Raw genomic sequence first — 21,360 nt, 5'->3', positions numbered from 1 at the left:
GGCTTTGAGCATCCCATCTTCCTGCTCCTGTTTCACAATGCTGAGAGTAAAATGACACTGAGAGTAGACATGTAGGCAATATGGAAAGCCTGATTGTCAGCTCTAAACAGGACAGCAGGTGGCCAGCCCGGGTTGCTCAGTGGTTAGCGCTGCCTTCAGCTCAGTACCTGATCCTGGGGACCCGGGATCGAGTCCCACGTCAGGCTCCCTGCATGGAGCCTGCTTCTCCCTCTGCCTGTGTGTCTGCCTCTCTCTCTCTGTGTCTCTCATGAATAGATAAATAAAATCTTTAAAAATAAAATAAACAGGACAGCAGGGCATTTGACTGACACTCATTCCATCAGGCTTTCACTTTATGTTAATTTTAGAGTATGGCAAAATTATTTGACCTAGGTGGCATATGAACTAGAATCACAATAAGTTTATGTTACTTTGGACCACCGTAAATAGGTAGTCATAATGATAACTTCTATTAATTTTTTAAAAGATTATTTATTTCAGAGAGAGAGAAAGAGAGAGCATGAACAGGGGGTTGGGTAGAGGGAGAAGCAGATTCCCCGCTGAGCAGGGAGCCGAACATGGAGCTTGATCCCAGGACCCTGGGGTCATGACCTGAGGTGAAGGCAGATGCCTAACTGACTGAGCTACCCAGGCGCCCAATAACTTCTGTTAAGTGACCGCTTATTGCATTCCAGGTATACAGTTTTGAGGTGTAGATGCTACTTCCCCCTATGTAACAAATGAGGGAGCTGAGGCTCTGTAGGGTAAATGCCTTACCCAAGGATTACCAGGCCAGCAAGTAGCAGAATAAGGATTTGAACGCAGGCCTCTCTGACCCCAGAACCAAGCTCTAACCTTCTGTACCACTTGTACCCTTCCCCTGAGGCAGACAAGAGATCTTGTGAGTACAACTCCTTACAACCCCCAGCCGGTTGCTCTTGTAGGGCTAGTGTAGGCTCAGCGGGCCCACTGGCCTGTCACGGATCACACCACACTTACCCCAGGCCATTCCTGGAACCAGGGTTTGGGAGTGACTGGAAATTGTTATGAGGGGTTGATTTTCACCCAGGGCTTCAAAAGATAGGCTTTCTAGACACTGACAGAGCATCCTGCGTGCACCTGCAGGTACACTGGTGCTTTTGCTGAGTGGTATCTTTACCTGCCTTGTTTTGCCAAAGAAACTGGTTGACTGAAAACTCTGACTCCACATTTCTTGTATACGAACACTTTCCTTTCTTTCTGGGAGCGGGTCACTGTCTACTCATTCCTGTTGTTAGAAGCAGCTACAGAAAGTGGGGCAGGAGAGTAAGATCCTCTCCCTCCAACAACCCGGTGCCCTTCTAACCCTGAGATTCTGTAGCTGTGGGCACTCCCAAGTCCATCTGATGGTAAACACGTTATATATTTTAATTTGCTTCTTTGATATCCTCAACTCCATGGCACTTAGTACTCTTTGTTTAAACCATTTTATGACTTGTAGGTAGTAAAAGAAGAGGGAAGGATTTTCTTGAGAGGGACTTATTGAAAGCAGTCTCAACCAAGAAAATAATTTTCCATTAACAAAGAAATGACTTGTTAACGTGGAAAACTAAAAAATACATCTTTTTGTAAAAATCTGGGTAGTATAAGTGATATTTGAGACTGAATACAGCGGTCTGTTTTGGGCCACAATTGTGTAAATTTCTTGAGCCGTAAGTTTTCACAAGACCTATAGTCATTGCAATTTTTGACAGTCTGCTGATCCTTGGTCATGCCTACAGGGGAATAATTTCAACCATGCATTCAGCAGCACATCATTCCATGGAAGCACAGTGGATGTGCATTGAAAGCAGATGCAGAAAGGGGTCAGAGAGGATCATAAGGTCTTTTTGGTAGAAGTGATGCTTCGGCTAAAATTTTAAAACCATTAGAAATTATTCTGAAGGGAGAAGACATGGAAGGCAAAAGGAACAGCATGCGCAAAGCCTCAGAAGCATGGAGCCAAAATGAACACACAGGGAACCCTTCTTATGGGATCTCACAACTCACCTCAAACAGCACTGCCTCTGGAACTTAGCGTGAAGCGAGTGGACTAGTGTGGTGAGAGTTAAGGCCAGAGCAGTGGCTGGCAATCAGTAAAAGAGCTATCTTAGGTGCTAAAGAGTTTGAAGAGTTTTCAGCAGGGAGTAGATAGGATCAGATTTGTTTTTAAAAGGTCTCTAGGCAGCCCGGGTGGCTCAGTGGTTTAGCACCGCCTTCAGCCCAAGGCCTGATCCTGGAGACCCGGGATCGAGTCCCATGTCCGGCTCCTTGCATGGAGCCTGCTTCTCCCTCTGCCTGTGTCTCTGCCTCTCTCTCTCTCTCTCTCTCTCTCTCTCTCTCTCTGTGTGACTATCATGAATAAATAAATTAAAAATCTTTAAATAAATAAATAAATATCTCTCAGATGCACAGGCTAAAGTGAGAAGGATTGGGAGCAGGCAATGCAGACAAGTAGGTTAAAGGGGACAAGGAGAGGAGGCTATGGCAGTGCCATGGAAGTGCCACAAGTCCAAGGACTCGGAGATGGAGCTGATCAGATTGCGTCACCAGCTGGAAATGGGGTGGTGGGGTGGGGCAGAGGAGCCAAGATAGAGATTTCTAGTGTGGGCAGCTGGATAGATGATGTTACGATATAACAGATCAAGAGTGCAATGTGCAAAGTGGATATAATGCCATGGTGCTAACAGTATGAAGAAGGGACTGGAATGGATAAGGTTAACCAGGAAAACCTTTTTTTGGAAGGGTTGAGTTTTGAAACGATGCTTGAAGAGGTTCATGGTCATTTGCAGATAACTTCCTGAATATAGTATTTAAAGCTTATGCTTAGAGAATACTTCTCTCTAAAGAGTTCAGGTTATTTCATAAATGTCATCTCATTTATCCCCCTGGCATTTCTGTGAGATGCATAAGGTAGAGTATTGTCATCACTGATCAGGAAACAGAGCAAGAGGAAGTGTGTGAGCAGCCTTGGGCAAGGGGAGGACAGAGCTCGGACTGGAAATTACATCTTTATCATTACCTTCTTCTTAAACATGTGCTAGATCTCATACCTGACCCAAGATATTTAAGCCGTCCATAAATTTTCATAAAATAATCCTAGAATAAATTACCGTCCAGTTCTAAACTACCCCATTATGCCAGCCTATACCCCAGCATTACGAAACATTTTCCAAAAAAACGTGCTCTGAATTGCAATCCCAATGCCCCTCATGAAAATCTTGTTACCTTGACCTTTAAAGGTACAACCCAAGAAAAAAAGACATCCTCAAAATCCCAACTAACTGAGTTCTCATAAACCCATCTTCACAGAAAAGGTGAAGCCTCTCCGTGACTAGAACATGTTATAAGAGGACATCGGTGCTTTGCAAGTTCTCTCCAAACCTGGGTTTGCATAGCAGGGAGATCTGCTTGACCATTCCGCCTTTTCTTTTACAAAGAAAATGAAAGACAGGTTCTAATTACAGCCACTGGGAATAACAGACGACAGGGACTGTATCATGAAAATAGTAGCTACATTTTCCCATTGCATCTGAGAAGGCCCACCAGCTCCACGACCACTTCAAATTGGTATGTTGGTTCAGTTAACTGGCCTACTAAGAGGAAAGAAAGAAAATATGATCTTATACACAAATAAACCAATACACGTAGAGGAAAAGGCCTTTTGTTGTAAGACCTGTCACGTCAGCCTTTTATTCTAAGAATTCAGATACCATTCTATGTTTTAGCCTCATTTTACAACCAGATGCATTCTGACGCAAAAGGGAGGTTGCTTTGCTCAACTGAGGAAAGCCATTCACATCTGAGGGCCTACATGCTGGCTTGAGTGGCCAGGTGCCGCGTGTGGCCCTGCTGTGGTCCGTCTCTACTGCCACATCCTCCGGAGGGCCAGGACCTCAGCCAGCTGAAGCCCCATACATACCTTAAGAATTCTTGCACAGATGGAAGAATTTTTTTTCCTTTGTGAGACAAACTGGCAGGGCAAATACGATTGGGCCAGAGGTTTCACTGACCACTTAAATTAACAATAAATGAGAATGGGTTTTACTCATGTAGTTGACGTACTTCTAAAAAGTAAGTTACTAAAAATAAATAAATAAATAAATAAATAAATTAATTAATTAATTAGAAAAAAGTAAGTTACTAAGTTAAATAATGCTACGCGAAGAGGCAACCCTGAACTTGTGACAATGGAACTGTTTGAAATTGGGTCTTCCTCAGCTCAAAATTCTCCCGTGCTCAGGCCCGAGATGCTTATGATAATTATTATTATTTCATACCTCTGCCAGACACTGTGATAAGTACTTCACCTTTTTCTCATGTAACTGTTACAATCACCATCACAGGGAGCGTTATCCCTCTCTCATGTCCAAGAGGAACTGAGGAAGAGAGAGGTAAAATTCCTTACCCAGAGGCCCCACCTAGTTAGGGGCAGATCCAATCCAATGACTCAACCACTGTGTCTTACTCTCCTTTCTGGAAAGTATCATCATCCCCTCAAAATAGGCATATTGGTAAAAAAAAAAAAAAGAAAAGAAAAGATAATTTGGTGTGTGTGGGGTCATCTAATACTAAACTACCACTTTCTATTTTGTGTGGAGAATGCCTTGTGTTTTGTAATCTGAGGCCTTCAATCTGGCACAAAAGGAGAAAGGCTTCCAGAATCTCAGATAGCTCCACACACCGCCACCCTAGGGTGGCAACCACCCTTTTTCACAGACATACTCAGTTCCATAGACTTTATTATTATATCTTGTATAAACTTGCCAGTCGAGAATACTGATTCTCCAATTGCCAAGGAATAAACTCTCCAGTCACCTGGCAGTTTTCTCACCAAGAAACTTTCTGAGACTGTGTCATAAAAATTCAAAAGCGGGATTATGAAGAAACTATCTGAGGCACTGTGCCTTCCATGTGCGTACGGGACGGTCAGACTCCCCCTCACCCCCCAAGTCCTTAATCCCTCCTCCCTCCAATGAGGCACAGAAAACCTGTGGGTCTGAGTTGATACCCACGACGGTCAGGGGAGAAGCCTGGGAACCAACACACCCTGGCTACACAGACCCCAAGACAGAGACAGGCTTTGGACTGCGGTACTTCCTACCAGAGGATGGTCACTTCTGATTTTCTTTTGAGTGGAATTCTGAAGGAGCAAGTGAATGGGGAAGAGAAACTAAGAGGAGCACTTTGAAGGTGCGGAAGCAGAATGATGGCCCCTATCAGAGCAGAAGGAGTTTTCCATCCACCCTGTCCCCTTGGCCCCTTCCACACAGGTCACAGGCAGCACTTGGCCCCCTTCTCCTACACCTCACGAGAAGCGATGCAGTCAGTAAGTAGTTCATTCTCAGGTTGTTTCATCTAGAGGTTAGAAGCACTTTTTTTTTTTTTTTTTCACAAATACTTCCCACCTACTATTGTGCTTTTAGGTCTTTATTAGTGGATCACTTATAAAATGTTGCATTTAATAAACTTAATTGAATCTCCAGGCCCTTTTTCAGAGTACTGTAAATATCAAAAACTGTCAAATAGGGCCTTTTTTCCCACTCTTGTGTAATTTTTATAAATGGATAGATAAACATGAATAAAATAACAGGGCATAAAGAAGAGGATTTTGTAAGGAAGTAAAAAGCCAACACTTTTTGTAAATTTTGGAATACACACGGAGCTTTACTTTGATATATCTTGCATTTATTAAAAATGCAGTGTAAGGAAGTTTATTCCCCATGATCAACTATTTTTCAGAGGAAAAACCTATGTACACATACATGTTGGTGTGCCTGAGTATATGAGCTTGCAGTGGCAAGGTTTTATATGAAATACAACTTCTTACTGACTGTGAAGGAACAAATGCAGCTCAGAATATGACTGCATGACTTGCTGCACATTTCTAATCACAATGGGGCTATACTTTCTCAAACAGGTCAAGCAGTTGCCTACAGAGCAAGAGCAGAACTGCTCAGCACATACTTCCTGATAGATTGATGGCCACATGTAGGAATGGCACACCAGAAAATGTCTAATGATGGGAGAAAACAGCCCTGAACTCGTAGTGTCTGCAGACCTCCATAGCACAGATATTTTCACCACGGGCAATTTCAAGTTACCAATCGGATGTCACTGATCTTAAAGCTGAGGAGAGGTGTGAGCAACCAGTTCATGAGGGGAGCTCCAACACACCACTGGATCACTCATGGTCTTCTTAATCAAGACCCTGAATTTCTTTTAAAATAGTGAACAGCAAGGAAGTACACATGATAAAGCATAGGTCTGACCACAAGACAAACATTATTGTTGGTTTCCAGTTATAAAATATGTGTCATTAGCTCAGAGAGCTCCAGTTGCCTAGTGAATCCATAGTTGGCTCAGATTTCCTTGGGTTGCCGTTGATTGGCTCATACAAATACACTGACCATATTGTATGAATCAAAGATTAGGATTTGAGTTTGTAAAGAGTTAAGAATATACTTATGGAGGCAGAGAAACAAAATTTAAATTTGTGATTGTCTTTTTAAAATGTTCCAACAGTCATAGTTGTTGGCTCCATGATGACAGGCGCAATTGATCATAATAGAGGACATCTTTGCTTTTAGAAGCAGATTTTCCAAAGCCATTGAGGATCACTGCAGAGAGAAGACCTTGATAAGTCACAATAAGTTGTGTTTTCTGACCCAAAAATTAGGTCTTGAAAATAACCAACTATAGTTGGGACTGATTATTTGAAATGAAATTAAAAGCACCGCATCGGAAAAGCAAAGATGTCGGACAACCATATCAATCCTGGACATCAGGATTTGGACTGAGAACAGCTCATCTTGTAAATAATGCCTACTAACTAGGCCAGTGTGTGGGGGTTTTTTCCCCCAAAAGTCATAATTTTTTGCATCACCTCTGAAATCATGGGAAGGGAGGAGAATTTAATAGTCAGAAGAACTGTTTTTATATTTGGAGTGTCCTGGGTAAAAGTCAATTTGCAGCCCTTTTACCAGCATTTAAAAAAGCTTAAGCACTAATTAGGTAAGCTAGAACACCGTCTATATTGGTTAAGAAAACTGGTCTTGAGAATAGATTCTTAATTATTCAAAAATCAATAGCAAGACTTACTCCCCCCACCCCACCAAGATGAATACCTAGTACCTTCCAATTTTAAATGGCGTTTAAAAAAAAAAAAAAACTAAACCTTAAAACTAAAAAGCCCTTTCCAAACATGTCAGCTAACATCTGAACCATTTCAGGTAGTCAAGTGTGTAATGCATCATATGAAAGTATGTCTCACTCGATTTCTCTCATTTTATTTTAACATCATCCCTAAAGTCCCTTTTTCCTACGTAACTCCAATAGCAACCCCCCAAAAGGCAATATAACAACCTTATCTCTACTGGTGTCTAGTTGGCACCAATCTGCCCTGGCCTTAGACACAAGCCATTGTTAAGGGTATAACGCATTTACATATTTTGCAATAAAACATCAGTTATTTGCATTACTGTGTCAAGTTTTATTTGATTCTTTCACCTAAAAATGACTCATTTTCCTTTCTTGTATTTTAAAAACCAACTACTCTAAGCTTGTTTGAGAATAATCAAAAATTGCCCATTTAGCTAGAAGTCATTTTCTTTTCAAAAGGCAAATGTTATTTAATCTTTCAGCTGTTCATTGTGCCATCATAAATACTTTCTTTTCAGCACAGTTGTGGGGACTGAAATGAGCCCGCTAATTGCCTCCCATTCCGACTGACATGTGGTGGTTTAGTGGAAAGAGAACACAGCGGGGAGAAGGAAATAGAAGGCTGAGAAAATGAGAGCTAATTATTTTCACTGCCTCATGTCAGGCTCTGTGTCAGCCTTGTTTTTACAAACTGGAAGGTTGAGCACTAAATAAAACAAACCGGCGTCATGTTTTTATATACTGGCAGTGTCATGGAAGCAGCTGCACATCTCAAAGACAATATAATGCCTGCGTTCGCATGGACACCATCTGACAGACACTGTGAGCCACAGCTAATGAGGACATCACAGTGGTGCCAAGTGAAAGGTGCTGAATTATGTATGATTCTTCATCAGTACAGCAATAGTCCTGTACATCATTATGAGACATTGTTTTGCTGAAGAGATTAAAACATTCTTAGTTCCAGACCCTGCAACCTATACGCGCTGAAAGAGGTTATTAATGGAATTTTTAGGGAGAGCTTCTTGTGGGTTTCTTTTTGGTTGAAAAACAAATCTCGTGGGACAAAGCCGTGATGGGTCATGACACCGTATAGATAAAGAAGAGAAGCAAATTAACCGTACTTGCATTATCTTCTTTTTAAAGCCAGCATAATAAAATAGAGAGTAGCGGGGTTATCCATAATGATAAATAACCCAGGTGCTATCACGGGATGTTCCACTCTCCTGCCTTTAAAACAGCAGGTTTCAGCAGCTGAGCTACATAATAGCAACGCCTGTAAAGGAGCCTTCGGAAGCCTAAATCATCAACATCTTACTACTTTTAATGCCAGCATGACCAACATTTCTACCGCATTTTTATTTCATCTTATGTTACTTCTTATATTTTCCAACAGTCACCTGCTAGGAGACAGTTTTCCCTTCTTCCCCCCTCTTGAATCTTAAAAAGTTTATTCCGACCTCTGTTTCATACTTGAAAATGTTTCCTCTGTACAGGCCTTTCTGAGGTGGAGGGGCCTCTTTGCTAGAATCTTGAGCAATCCCTGGTGATTTCGCTTTTTCTCTCCATCCATGGGAGGGGGTGGGAGGAGATGGAGATAGGATTTTGAAACTCAGATGTCTTTACCATTAGACCAGGCATGCCCAGGACCTAAATGTAGTAAACTTGCTGCAAATCTCTGCATTTTTCTGAGTCTCCGTCTACTCGTCTGTAAAATAGAGATAGGGCTATCGACAACAGGGTCAGGATGGAAGGATTAAGTAACACGGACAATTCTCAAAAACATCATGCCAAGTGAAGAAGCCAAACAAATACAAATGCATACTGTAAAGTCCCAGTTTTGTCAGGTTCTAGAGCAGGAAAAATAACCTATGGTGATAGAAACAGAAGAGTGTCCACTTCCACTTGTGCGGGGAGGATCCGCTGGGAAGGGACATGAGGAAACTTTCTAGGGTAGTGGGGATATTTAGTTTGTTTGAGTGGTTACACTGGTACATACATTTGTCAAAATTCATTGAACGTGCACTTAAAAATCTGTGCATCTTATTGCTTGCAAAGTATACACCTCAATAAAAAACACATCAAAAATTTTTTTGCCTGTAATCTTCAGGTAGAAGTAAGCTGTGGGAGCCTAACAGCCTAATGTGGGATATGTTTCCCTCTGAAATGTCCTGAATAATCTTGGCCTTAGATTCTTTATATTTGCAATAAAACTGGTAGGAAAAGAGAGAGTGAGAGCAAGACAGAGTGTGAGCAATCGATTGATTGTTGTCTCTGAACTGCCCAGAACTTGAAACAACATTTAAGTTAATGCTATCTTCAATCCCTTTTACTATTTGTAAAATTTACCTCTATATGGATCATTTCTTTGTACTCCCTCCCTTCCCTTTTTTTTTTTTTTTTTTTTTAGTGGGAGGGAGAAGGGGTGTCTATGTTTGGCATCACTTGTACTAGCTTGGAACTCCAAAGAATTTTAAACAGCTTGCAAAGAATGTAATAGTGATTTCTCACAAAGAGATACTTAATCTAGCATTAACTGAGTGTTGTTTAGGATTTTATCTTCACAGTGTTAAGAGTTTCTGTTTTACTTGGCCAGTAATCTTAATTCAGAAAATTTTTTAACATAATTGGCAATGCAGAAGCGGTGCAAATGGAATGCTTTCTCCTCCTCCATTAACCACACACTTGCTTCTAAAATTATCCAGGTATTTCAGCAGCTGCCCAGATAAATAGTACATATCCTGGGCACCCAACAGAACTGTCATTCTTTTCATCAGTTGCAAATGCAAAAACTCCCCTCTTCCCAACAAAATTCCATTCATGTCTTGTAGATCTGCATTGAGAGGCAGATGATCCAGTGAGTGGAAAGGTGTGGATAATCATTTGTTGCTATTGAAAGCAAAGAACATCCCAGGGCCCAGCACTACTCCTGTGCTAGTGTCTTTTTCCTACTCCTTAGTAGTAGCATTCCCTTGAAATGTTCATCAAGATACAAATTTGAATACTGAGAATGTCCTCTTGGGTGGGTATCTAGCTATGAAAAAAAAAAATCCACAGTACTCAGACCTGTCCCCATGATTGGCTTGTGCAACCAGATGGAAGTGGAAGCAGAAGTCATGCCTAGCCACGCGGCCTGAGCCAGGACTGGAGGGAAATGTGTGTGACTCCAAATACTGGCCAGATAAACCAAGAAAAGAAGCATACAGACGGTGGAATGGCACCATCTGCACTTTTAACAAGGACCTTTGTCAATAAGGGAGGGAAAATAGGCTATGTTGGACTCATCAGAGATTCCGTATTTCAGTCCCTGCCATGGGGACTTACAAAGGAATTCACCACGACAGTCTGGACTGTTGTCTGTTGACACTAGAAGATGGGACTCCTCTGTACTGTAATTCTTACTCTTGTGAACCCGTACCAAGGAAAAGTTCAGGATTCAGAGAAGACTGAGGGTTTGGAAACCTGCTCATTACAGCAGCAAGAGACCACCTAGGATCAATTCTGAACTCCACGTCTTGCTGTCTGTGTCATCCTGCTCCAATTACCTCATCTCTCTATGCTTCGGTTTCCTTGGCAAGACAGGGCACTCAGGCTGTCAATCACATCTCATAGCCACTGTCCTCCAGACATCCAGTGGTTCCCACTGATGGGGCTCCATTAGGATCTGCTGAAACGAGAAAGAGCAGAACTGGTGTGATATAATCCATCTCTGTAAGAACATACTAGTTTCTTCCTTCTATTTATCTCTTAAGACCAGTCCTTATGTTGCCACTGGCCACACCTTCTTCCTTTTTGCAACACTGATAATTCCCTGGCACCAGACTTACTCAGTACCCTCTGGATCCCTAAACTCCTGCCCAAGAAGGATGCTCTGATCCAGCCTTTCTGCTCTGGCCAGATCCCTTTTCTAAACACGCTGGACCATCCTGCCTACGAAAGCTCACTCAACTTCTGGCCCATTTCCAACCTTAGATTGCTGCTAGACGGTGGGCCCGCTAGTCTGATACTCATTGGAGCTGTGTTGGTAACTAATATTAGTAACAGTAATTATAATTGCTCATTTGGCTCTGGCACTGTGCTGAGTACTTTATTTTTATTATTTCATCCTCACACAACAACCCACTCGTGAATTAAAAACATTGAGATTTAAACAGGTTGTATATTGGCTAAGGTTGGGAAGAAGAGAAGGGACAAAACTGGGATTCAAACTCAGGGAGTTGGACTTCCAACTGTCCGCTTTCACCTCACTCCATGCTATCCCCCCGACTCCTCCAGTAATGGCTTAATGCATACCTCTTTTCTGTATATCTCTTTTCTGTATTATTTCTATCTTAATAGTCATCAACACTTTAAACCAAATGAGAAAGTAATGGAGCCATTGCAGACTGCCAGGGTGAAATAGTTTGGAAAGGGAGTCCATGGAGGGCCCCTACAGGCTCTCAGATACAAAGTTGTCTGCTTTTGACTTCTGTCTTTCAGGACTGAGAGCTGTTCACGAGACGTCCAAAGTGACTCTTGAATGTTTCCGATTCAGAAATCAATACCCACATTTCTGTCACTCACATCAAGCCAAAATCAATACTCCACCCTGGCAAAAGTGAATTTTTTTTATTTTTTATTTTTATTTTTAGTGAATTTTTTTTTAATCTGAGCCCACATATCCATGACCCAGTCCCAACTGCTACCAAGAAATGGAAAGGGTAGCAATTTTCCATTTAAGATTCTATATTAGGCCCCTAAATACGTGGACTTGTTGCTTTTAGTGATGTGCTTGATGATTTAATTCACCTTACTGTTGCGAAAAGGTTTTCAATGATCGATTGGTCAAGAACTCATTACATGGCATCCCGTCTCAGTTGGGTCCTGTGGAACTCAATACGTTGTTTAATTCCTGGTAGTTGTGAGCAATGCTCATTGACAACTTAATGACTCAATGTGCAGCAAAAATGCCAGGAATACCTGAGGGTAATAAGAAATTGAGCAGAATTTAAAGAACTCCATGACTTTATTTGTGGGTTACTTTTCTTAACTAGGCAACCAGGAAATCATAGATGCCCTGAAAAACACCTAGCAATGATGGCAAGGCACTGACAGATTAAGTTAATAATTTAGGTGAACGCTGCATATTCTTTTCCTTTCCCACACAGCTTCCTAATTTAATGAAATGGATAAGGCCCCCCTTGTCTTATAATGCCTTTGAGTATCATTTTATTGCTTCTGTGCTATCTTTTATGGTTTAGGTAAAAGCCTTTCTTCCAGATAAGAAATTTGACAAGGAAAAGCTCTGTAACCCTATTACAGGGATCCTTGTTTTGCCAAGTTGGACTCTGGGGAACAGGGAAGCAGTTCCTACAGGGAAAGAGCTGTTGCCATTAGCTTTTTTGGTTGTATTAGCAAAAGCTTCTCTGGTCCTTCTCTCCACTTGCCTGTTGTGGATAGCTGGCCTCGTTGTGGAGCTCTGAAAACCATCCAGGGAGGACATCAGCCCTTCCCTAAGGGTGGCCCCTTCAACTTTGGAGCTAGACAGCCTTGCACTATTATAATCCCACCTCCACCACTTACTGGCCAGGAAAGCCTAGGAAAGTTCCTTATTTATCCGACCCTCATGTTTCTCACCTAAGGGGGAAAATAAACCTAACTTGCAGGGTTTACTGTGGACATCAAACAAAACAGCACAATGTAAGTAACCCAGCAGCATGCCTGGAGCAGATTAAGCACTCCACAAATGTGAGTTCCCACCAGCCAGCCCCTTCTCCACAGAGATCTGCTCTGAACGTGTGCACAGGAGGGTGTGATCTCAGGCGTGTGAGGTCAAGGCAAGTTCTGGGGCTGTGAGGTAATAGTGGAGCAGAGGGAACCAGGCATTTACACACAACCTGAGGTCTTTCACCTGTGATTTGACTAACTTAATTCCAAAAACCAGACAGGCAAAAGATAGAAATAAATTCCTCTTCTCTAAGGCTTTTCATTCTAGCCACTGCTTGAGGAGGCTCTTGCCATTTCAAGAGAAGAGCGATCATGACTCCAGTCATTATCCTGTCCAGTTATCTCCGGGCCCACGTTGCCGGGCAGCAGTGGCTCCCAAACAAAAAAATACTGAGAGATTTGTCCATTCTTAGCGACTCGTTTGACTTCTGTTAGCCAAGAGCCCAGTTTTCACATTATTGAATAGACCTTTTCCTTCACTAATTGGCTCTCCATCTTGTGACTGTGGCTGGCCAGAGGGTCACTCCCCTCAGGCCTGGGCCCTGCTTGGTTCTGTAGTTTGTCTAGAAGCTTTCCTAAAACACTGAGCTCCCCTGCTTTCTGTTGAAGCCAACAAATTTTCAACAGCTTCTTTGTTAGTGCTTTTCCATAAGAATTTTGTCTGAGCTTGCTCAGGAGACATTCCAGGTCTACTCCACTAAGAGTCTTTTCTAGTTTCAGCATGTAAGGTGTTCGGCACATTATCGTTAACCTCTCAGAATCTTTCATTCTTCAAATAAGAGGAGGCGAATTTATGGTCCAAGAGTCCAATTTGGTCCAAAGACATAGCTTCTTTCTTTTAATTGTACACACCATGTTTGTCCCTCAATAATTTTAATATTAAATTATTCATACAGCCAAGTTAAAAAATATTTACAATATTTACAATATTTCCTATACCCACATCCTAGATTCAGCCATTAACATTTTATTTTACTTGCCTTATCACCTATCCGTCCACCTATCACTCTAGCCATATATCAGTCCTTGCTTTTTGATGCATTTCAAAGTAATCTGCAGACATCAGTACACTTCCTCCTAAATACCTCAATATGTTACAGTTCAGTAAGAAATACACACATCTTAAGTATACATTTGCTGAGTTTTGACAAGTGCATATGCCTGTGTAACCCAAACCCCGATGAACAGAGTATTAGCACTGCCAGAAAGTCTCACCATGCCCCTTTCCATTCAATCCCCATCTGCAGAGGCAACCACTTTTCTCAATGTTTTCCATAGGTTGGTTTTCCAAACCACAGATTGGTCTTCTCTGTTCTAGAATGTCATATAAATGGAATCCTTAATATGTTCTTTTTTTGTATAAGACTTCTTTCACTCACTATGATGTTTCTGAGATTTATCCATGTTGTTGCATGCATCAGTGACTCGTTTCTTTGCATTGCTGAGTAACATTCCATTCTACAAATGTATCACCGTTCCTCCATCCTCCTAAAGATGAACACTCAGCCCGTTTCTAGGGTTTTGTTTTGTTTTGGGGGGAGGGGTTGGCTATTATGATAAAGCTGCTCAGAACAACACTGTACAAGTTATTTTTCATCCCTCTTGAGTAAAACCTATGAGTTGAATTTCGGGGCCATTAAATAGATGTTATGTGTATACAATACAGATATAGGTTTACAATAAATTGCCACAACTTTCCCCAAAGTGATTGTACCATTTACACTTCCACCAGCAATCCAGTAGTTCCAAATCCTGGCCAACATTTGATGTTATCAATCTTAGCCATTTGGTGGGCATATAGTAGTATCTCATTGTGGTGACATTTTAATTTACATTCCCCTGGTGACTAATGATGTAGCATACTTTTTCACTACATGGTAGTTTTACTGAAAATTTAATTAACATCACTGAAAAAATCTAGAGGTTTCCCATAAAAATCCAGATATCCAGCTTTTCATGAAATATCAAGGACCTAGCAAGACTGAGTTCATAATCCCACATGGGGACAATCAACAGAGGCTGAGCGGCAGCTGTCTCTTTAGGGCGCATGCCCTTTAGATCCCCAGAATCCTAACTCTCCCAATGCGGGGAGTTCCTCAACACATGGGCCAGTTATCAGTCACCATATCTCACATTTGCGGTTTTCCTTCCTGTTAAGAGGAAAGGGAGCTATTTCTTGAGCCCGTATTATTATCAATACTGAATAAGTGAAAGTTAGATCAAGAGGGCCTTATATTTCAAAGTGGCAAGTCCACATTTCTTTGTGTGAATGAAAAAATATTCCGACAATGTTTAATATGTAAATTAAATGGGTCTACTTTGAAAGATTACAATTTAGGGCTCTATAATGAAACTGCCTGGCTTTACTCATTTTTATTATCCACCTGGCTCCATTAGGATTTTGAGTTTGCAACTCCTATGATAGAACATTTATACTGATGAGTTATGTCTCAAGACTGCACTAACTGGGGGTTATTTAGATATATTAAGAGATCTAATTTCATGTCCTTTTTTTGAAAATGGGAAAAAATGCTTCAATAATAGTTCATTCAGAAAACTTCATGTGTTATAAAACATTGAGACTAAAACAAACTGTTTTACTTTTTGAAATTTTATAATTTTGCTTTTAATTCCAGGATTGTAAGTGGAAAATGTATATGGAGATGGATGGGGATGAAATTGCAATAACCTACATCAAAGATGTGACATTCAACACTAACCTACCCGATGCAGAGATTTTAAAGATGACAAAGGTAGGGTTCTATTTACGGCTTAAAAGCTTTTTTGAATTCACAGATATCAAACAAAGACATTAAAATCCCCCAGCAGTGTGCTTTTGTGCTTGTCGATGTTCACATCAGCTCGGCCTCAAGCTGGCTGTTGAAAGGCACATTTTATTTAGCAGATTGAGATCATAATAGTTTTTTGTTAAAATTCCACATATGCTGTGTGAACTAAAAAGTACTACAAAAAGTGTCCTTTTTTTTTTTTTTTAATTTTCTTCTTTATTTCTTTACACTTACTCCATCACTTACTAAAGGAAAGAAAATGGCAATAATGAAAATATTTACCTCAGACTTGGGGTCATTTTAAACTTTGAAAAACTTGTAAGGAGGAAAGCTTTCTTGGTTGTCTTCACTTTCTTGATGGACTGAGGCGGGGTTATATACTGAGGCACGTATTGACATCTTCCTGGCTTTCTTGAGTTCACACCTCTGGCCAGAGAACATCTCACTACTTTAGGGTCAGTGGGAGAAGCATGCCTATTAAAATGCAAAAGACAGACTCAGAGAAATGCTTAGCTTCTCCTCAAAAAGGAAAAAAAAACTTCAGTTCTGCCCTAATAATACTGAAAAAAATACGTAGGTGACTTCAGTAGTAGGTCAACAACTCAGGTAACTAGCCATGATATCCACTGGACAGTCACTCGCAACTTCACATAAGCCATTCTTGAGTACACTGGGAACTGTGTGTTTGGTTCAAGTAAAGAAAATGGGGTGGCAGCAAAGAAGAACCTGGGTATAAACACAAGTGGGGAAGTGAAGAGTCTTCAAAGCCACGGCATTAGACTTGCAAATGTGTTCCTTCCGAGGCACAAGATTGCTAAGCATCCAAGTCCTTTTAATTTACAAGTGTATTCATCAAGTCAATTGATTTGATATTCATTGTTGGAATCTTCTGAGTAACCGAGAGTTATTTCAATGGTATTATCTATCTGTAAAGGTTATGCTCTGGTTTTAACTTTCCTTTCATTTGTTGGGACTATGTTTTGATGTCTTGAAGACTGGACGGATACTTGCTCCTTCCCCCCAACCTCTGTCATTTAGAAGCAAGATCCTAGTCTTTGCCTGCTAACAAAGGGAAGCTGCTCACAGCAAAAATGAGGGGGTAGAGTTGTAAAGCCAAATACAGGTGTTTCTGGTATAATGCCACATGTGCACTCCCTAAGAACCACATCTTCCGCAAAATCACACCCCAACATTAACTGCGCTCATAGGAAAAATAGGATTGGGGCAGACCATTTAAAATCTGCAGACTTTTTAACATCGACTAACATTCTAACATTGTTAGAATGTTAACAATCCTAATTAAAAAAAAAAGAGGAAAAAAAAAAACCCAGCTAAATCTCTATCACACGTGCTTTGTACCCATCTCAAGGCCAGTCAGTCATTTTCAACCTTAAAACTAGAATGAAGGAAAAAAAAAAAACAAAACTAGAATGAAGGGGTGGAGGGTGGTTAAGAGAGTGGAGATTCACTTATAATAAAGACCATTTTCATCAAGACTAAAATAGGATCCAAGGTGTCAGAGTGAAAAAGTTTCCTTCTAAGTTCTTTTGCTGGTCTAATAATTAAATTGATGTAGATAGATTAATAGAAGAATTTAATTTCGTACAGACAGGAGCCCCAAAGATATGAGACTCAAGGGCAAGTAGGGCAGTTGAGGCTTCTATGCCATCCTGAGCTGAAGAATGAGCCAGGGGCCTGGACCTTCAAAAGGGAGGAAGGCAATTCACAGGAAGATAAGAAGAGCAGATGTTTGGTAATTAGAAGCTTGCCTTGCCTTGCAGATAGGTCTTTCAGATAAAAAGTTATCTCTGATAATAGCTCTCTTTCGGGGCCAGGTGCCCCATCTAAATTCTTTTAGGCAGTTACAGAAGAGGTAAAAGTTTTTCTTGAGTCTGTTGGGTTTTGATGACCTTCAGCTGAAAATACAATTCGCATGCCAAAGTGACGTGTTTTGGAGTGACATCTTCTCCCCTTGAAAGGCTTCTTCATTAATCCTTTGTTTTAATACAGTGGGGAAATGTCACTACAGTTTCATCTGCACACACAGCCTGATGGCCCCGCATACAGGTTAGTTGTAGAAGCCACTAACCCAGCCACTTGCACCCAAGGAAGGCATGTCTGGGTCTATATTTTGTTAAGGCTTTCTCTTATACATGAGAAAGCTTTCTACTGATGCTTTAAAACATTAGCATGAATAATGACCTAATGATAGGATTGAGTGGTGTATCAGAGAAGAGAAAATTGTGGGACTAAGAGTAGCTGTTTATAATAATAGAAAAAGATGTCTTGTGAAAACCAGCATCCAAAACATTAGCATGCTGTGAGTAATCACATGTGAACCAACAACCTGATTCTCATGATACTCTGACATAATGGCCTATATGCCAATTGCATATGGCACAGCTGGCCTCAAAGATACATGCTATAGCAGGGCAGGCTCTACACCATCCTCACTTTTTGTTTTTCAGCCCCCATTCGTAATGGAGAAGTGGACTGTAGGGATAATGGAAAATCAGACCGTAGAATGCACCGTCACCTATGAGGTAAGCTTGGTGTTGGGGAGGGGTGGGCGCTAGTGGCTTTACCATCAGTTTCTCAGTGGGAATTTATTTGCTCCCTCATAGGGCTTAAAATTAGAAGAGAAACTATTTAACCAACATGAATATGGGAAGATTAACATAATTACTCTAACAAAATGTTGGTAAGGAAAGAGAACAGGATATTCTCACCTGGATAAAGACTGAAGTAGTCATTCATCCATTCATCAGTTAATACTGAACATCTTCCACATGCCATACCACATGTTAGGTACTGGGGGAGACCAATCATGACCAAAACAGAGCTTTGCCTTCTTGGTGCTTAGTGTAGGGGTGAGGATACATCAGTGATTCTTCACAAGGATAGAGCACAACTTCTACTATTACCTGGTAGGCAGAGAGGTCTGCTATTCCAAGCAGATTCTATATATTTTATATATAGAAAAATAGAAAAGCTGATACTTTAAGAAAATATGCTATTAAAATTAAAATTCATATATTTAGCAAATACCTACTGACAGTTACTGTTGTATAGTTAGGATATACTAAATCTGTCGTCTCTTTTGAGGTTTATAGTCCAGTGAGAGAAGACTGATAATAAATAGGAAATAAGTAAAGAGTGGTAAGTGAAAATAGTGAGACTTGGGACATGAGACTGGGTGGTTAGGGAAAGACTCCTCTGAGGAGGAGGCAGCAAGAAACAGCAGAGGAAAGGCAACCCAAGCTCCTGAGGCACGGAGGACAATGACAAGGATATTGGGCCGTGGACAGGCCAGATCACAGAGCTTCACAGGGTCACAGCAATGCATCTGGATTTACTAAAAACACAGCACAAAGCCAACACGAAGCAGTAGACTGCTTAAAATAACGTAATTAGGGCAGCCCGGGTGGCTCAGTGGTTTAGTGCCACCTTCAGCCCAGGGCGTGATCCTGGAGACCCGGGATCGAGTCCCACATCGGGCTCCCTGCATGGAGCCTGCTTCTCCCTCTGCCTGTGTCTCTGCCTCTCCCTCTCCCCCCACCCCGCCCCCCGCCCCGTGTCTGTCATGAATAAGTAAATAAAACCTTTAAAAAAAACATAAATATGTTTTTTACATCAGCAATATCTTCATGGCTCGTGGGACATATGCTCTACAAGGTAGAGAAATCCTGCAGAAACAGGGTGGAGGGGAACACACAGAGCACAGTCTTGTTACACATGGAGATATCAGTGTGCATCTGCCATCAAAAGGACATGCATTTCATTCATTCATTCAATTATTCATTCAGGAAGCATTTAGTAAGAATCCACCATGATCTAGGCACTGTAATAAAAACCTACACCTGTTTTATCTCATTAACTTTGTATACATACTGAAAGACAGATAGCATCAGCTTCATTTGGCAGCTGGAAGAAGGAAGGAAGCCCTGAGGTTTGGGGTAGTCAGTGACAGTCAGTGTAGTCACACCCGGATTCTCTGACTATAAATCCAGTTTCCACTCTTGATCAGCTGTCCTACTCATTCCCTTCCCAGCAGTAAGATGAAGGAACTCGGGGATCCCTGGGTGGCTCAGCAGTTTAGCACCTGCCTTCGGCATGGGGCATGATCCTGGAGTCCTGGGATCGAGTCCCACATCAGGCTTCCTGCATGGAGCCTGCTTCTCCCTCTGCCTGTGTCTCTGCCTCTATCTCTCTGTCTCTCATGAATGAATGAATGAATGAATGAATAAATAAATAAATAAATAAATAATCCTTAAGAAAAAATAAAAGATGAAGGAACTCAGCCTCAAACTGGACTCCATGCACTGTGGCATTGTGACGATCTTCTGAGCTGCCAGATTAGCTTTTATTTGGCATTAGAAATCCAGACCCTGGCCACCTCACTTATCCAGGATGACCTGATGCTGGAAGCCAATGAGTATTAGAGCAGTTACTTATCCTCACCAGCCAGGGAGCATAGGTTATCAGGGAGAAGGTGTCTGAAAAACAGCATTAATTGTAAAAGTGTTGCCTGTAGGACATAAAACCTAACTAAGAACAGTTGACTGGTCCTAAGGAACTTGGTATCTAGACTATTCTGGAATCTGTTGACCAGTCTCCACTTTGCAGGATAAGCCTTCTTTTTAGTAACTGGACAGTTCTAACAGCCAGATTTCATCTCTGCCTGCCTCAGTTGTGGAGACATACCACACCAAATTCTTTTCTTCTCCTTGCTTTTTTTTTTCCTCCTCCTTCTTCTCATGGTCTGTGATGATGTGCTACTTGTGTCTATAATGGTCACTTCAGAATTTTTAAAACATATTTTCATAACTATATTGAAGCCTGAGAAGCTTTTGAACCTGATTTGTAACACCTGGTGATGAAGGGCTTTAGGACGAGAAGGTGTCCTCTCCTTTTTCTAGTCCTTATTTTTAACTCCTTATCCTGTCTCACGTTGCATCTGTTACTGTGCACCCTCCATAGGGATAATTAGTCCACCAAGCTGCCCACAGTCCCCCAATTCCCCAGATGATCCGAAGCAGTCGTGGGCAAAATAGTGGTGAGGTATTTATGTATTCAAATCTGTTTTCAAGTGCTTTAAGCAGAAGAAACAACTGTTTTTCATTGCTCAGTAAACAGAAAGGTAAGTAGAGATTTGCCAAATAGAATACATTCTGAGAGAAGACAACCACATTTTGAACTACTATAATCCGCTAAGGAATAAACTAGTTAAAACTTTCCTTTTAATCAAATTACCATATTTAGGCAAACTGTACAAACATTTCACCTAATGCATTATGATAATAGTGTTCTAAGGAGTTAAACTGAAGTGGCGTGATAATTTGATTCTATTTCCTTCCTATCTTATAAACATGAGCTGTTGGTCGTGAGTTTCTTTCTTTCTTTCTTTCTTTTTTTTAACAGAGTGATGTTAGAGCTCCAAAAAGTACGAAGCACATCCACTCTATTCAGTGGAGTACAATGAAACCTCAGGATGAAGTGAAAGCTGTCCAACTTGCCATTCAGACATTACTTCCCAACTCAGAGGGCAACTCTAGAAGCAGGTCTGACTCAAGTAAGTTTGATATATGCCAGACTCCAAAAACTTAAATATTAAATTCTCATACCAGGGATAAGTGCCAGTCTGTAAATAGACATAGATTTCTAATATTATAAGACTTCCTTCTTT

At 41.1% G+C, this 21,360-nt stretch overlaps 1 protein-coding gene and 1 long non-coding RNA gene across 6 annotated transcripts in view; one reads left to right on the top strand and one right to left on the bottom strand.

The window, feature by feature from the left end:
- Positions 1-21,360, top strand: part of MAP3K20 (mitogen-activated protein kinase kinase kinase 20) — a 178,358-nt gene that overhangs the window by 150,498 nt on the left and 6,500 nt on the right. For all 5 annotated transcript variants that reach the window (XM_072810902.1, XM_072810903.1, XM_072810900.1 and 2 more), the window contains 3 exons: positions 15,522-15,638; positions 18,143-18,217; positions 21,096-21,246. In XM_072810902.1, coding sequence (XP_072667003.1) covers positions 15,522-15,638; positions 18,143-18,217; positions 21,096-21,246 — 343 coding nt within the window. The remainder of the gene's footprint in view (positions 1-15,521; positions 15,639-18,142; positions 18,218-21,095; positions 21,247-21,360) is intronic.
- Positions 10,257-21,360, bottom strand: part of LOC140624168 (uncharacterized) — a 74,600-nt gene continuing 63,496 nt past the window's right edge. Inside the window, exons 4-5 of the long non-coding RNA XR_012023687.1 lie at positions 15,957-16,148; positions 10,257-10,846 (exon numbers count right to left, since the gene is read on the bottom strand). This is a non-coding gene — a long non-coding RNA (uncharacterized lncRNA). The remainder of the gene's footprint in view (positions 10,847-15,956; positions 16,149-21,360) is intronic.

The sequence above is a fragment of the Canis lupus genome, chromosome 34 (genome assembly GCF_048164855.1).
Source record: "Canis lupus baileyi chromosome 34, mCanLup2.hap1, whole genome shotgun sequence".
Taxonomy (NCBI): Eukaryota; Metazoa; Chordata; class Mammalia; order Carnivora; family Canidae; genus Canis; species Canis lupus.
Note: the sequence above shows the minus strand (reverse complement) of the source record. Positions and strands in the feature narration are given on the sequence as shown.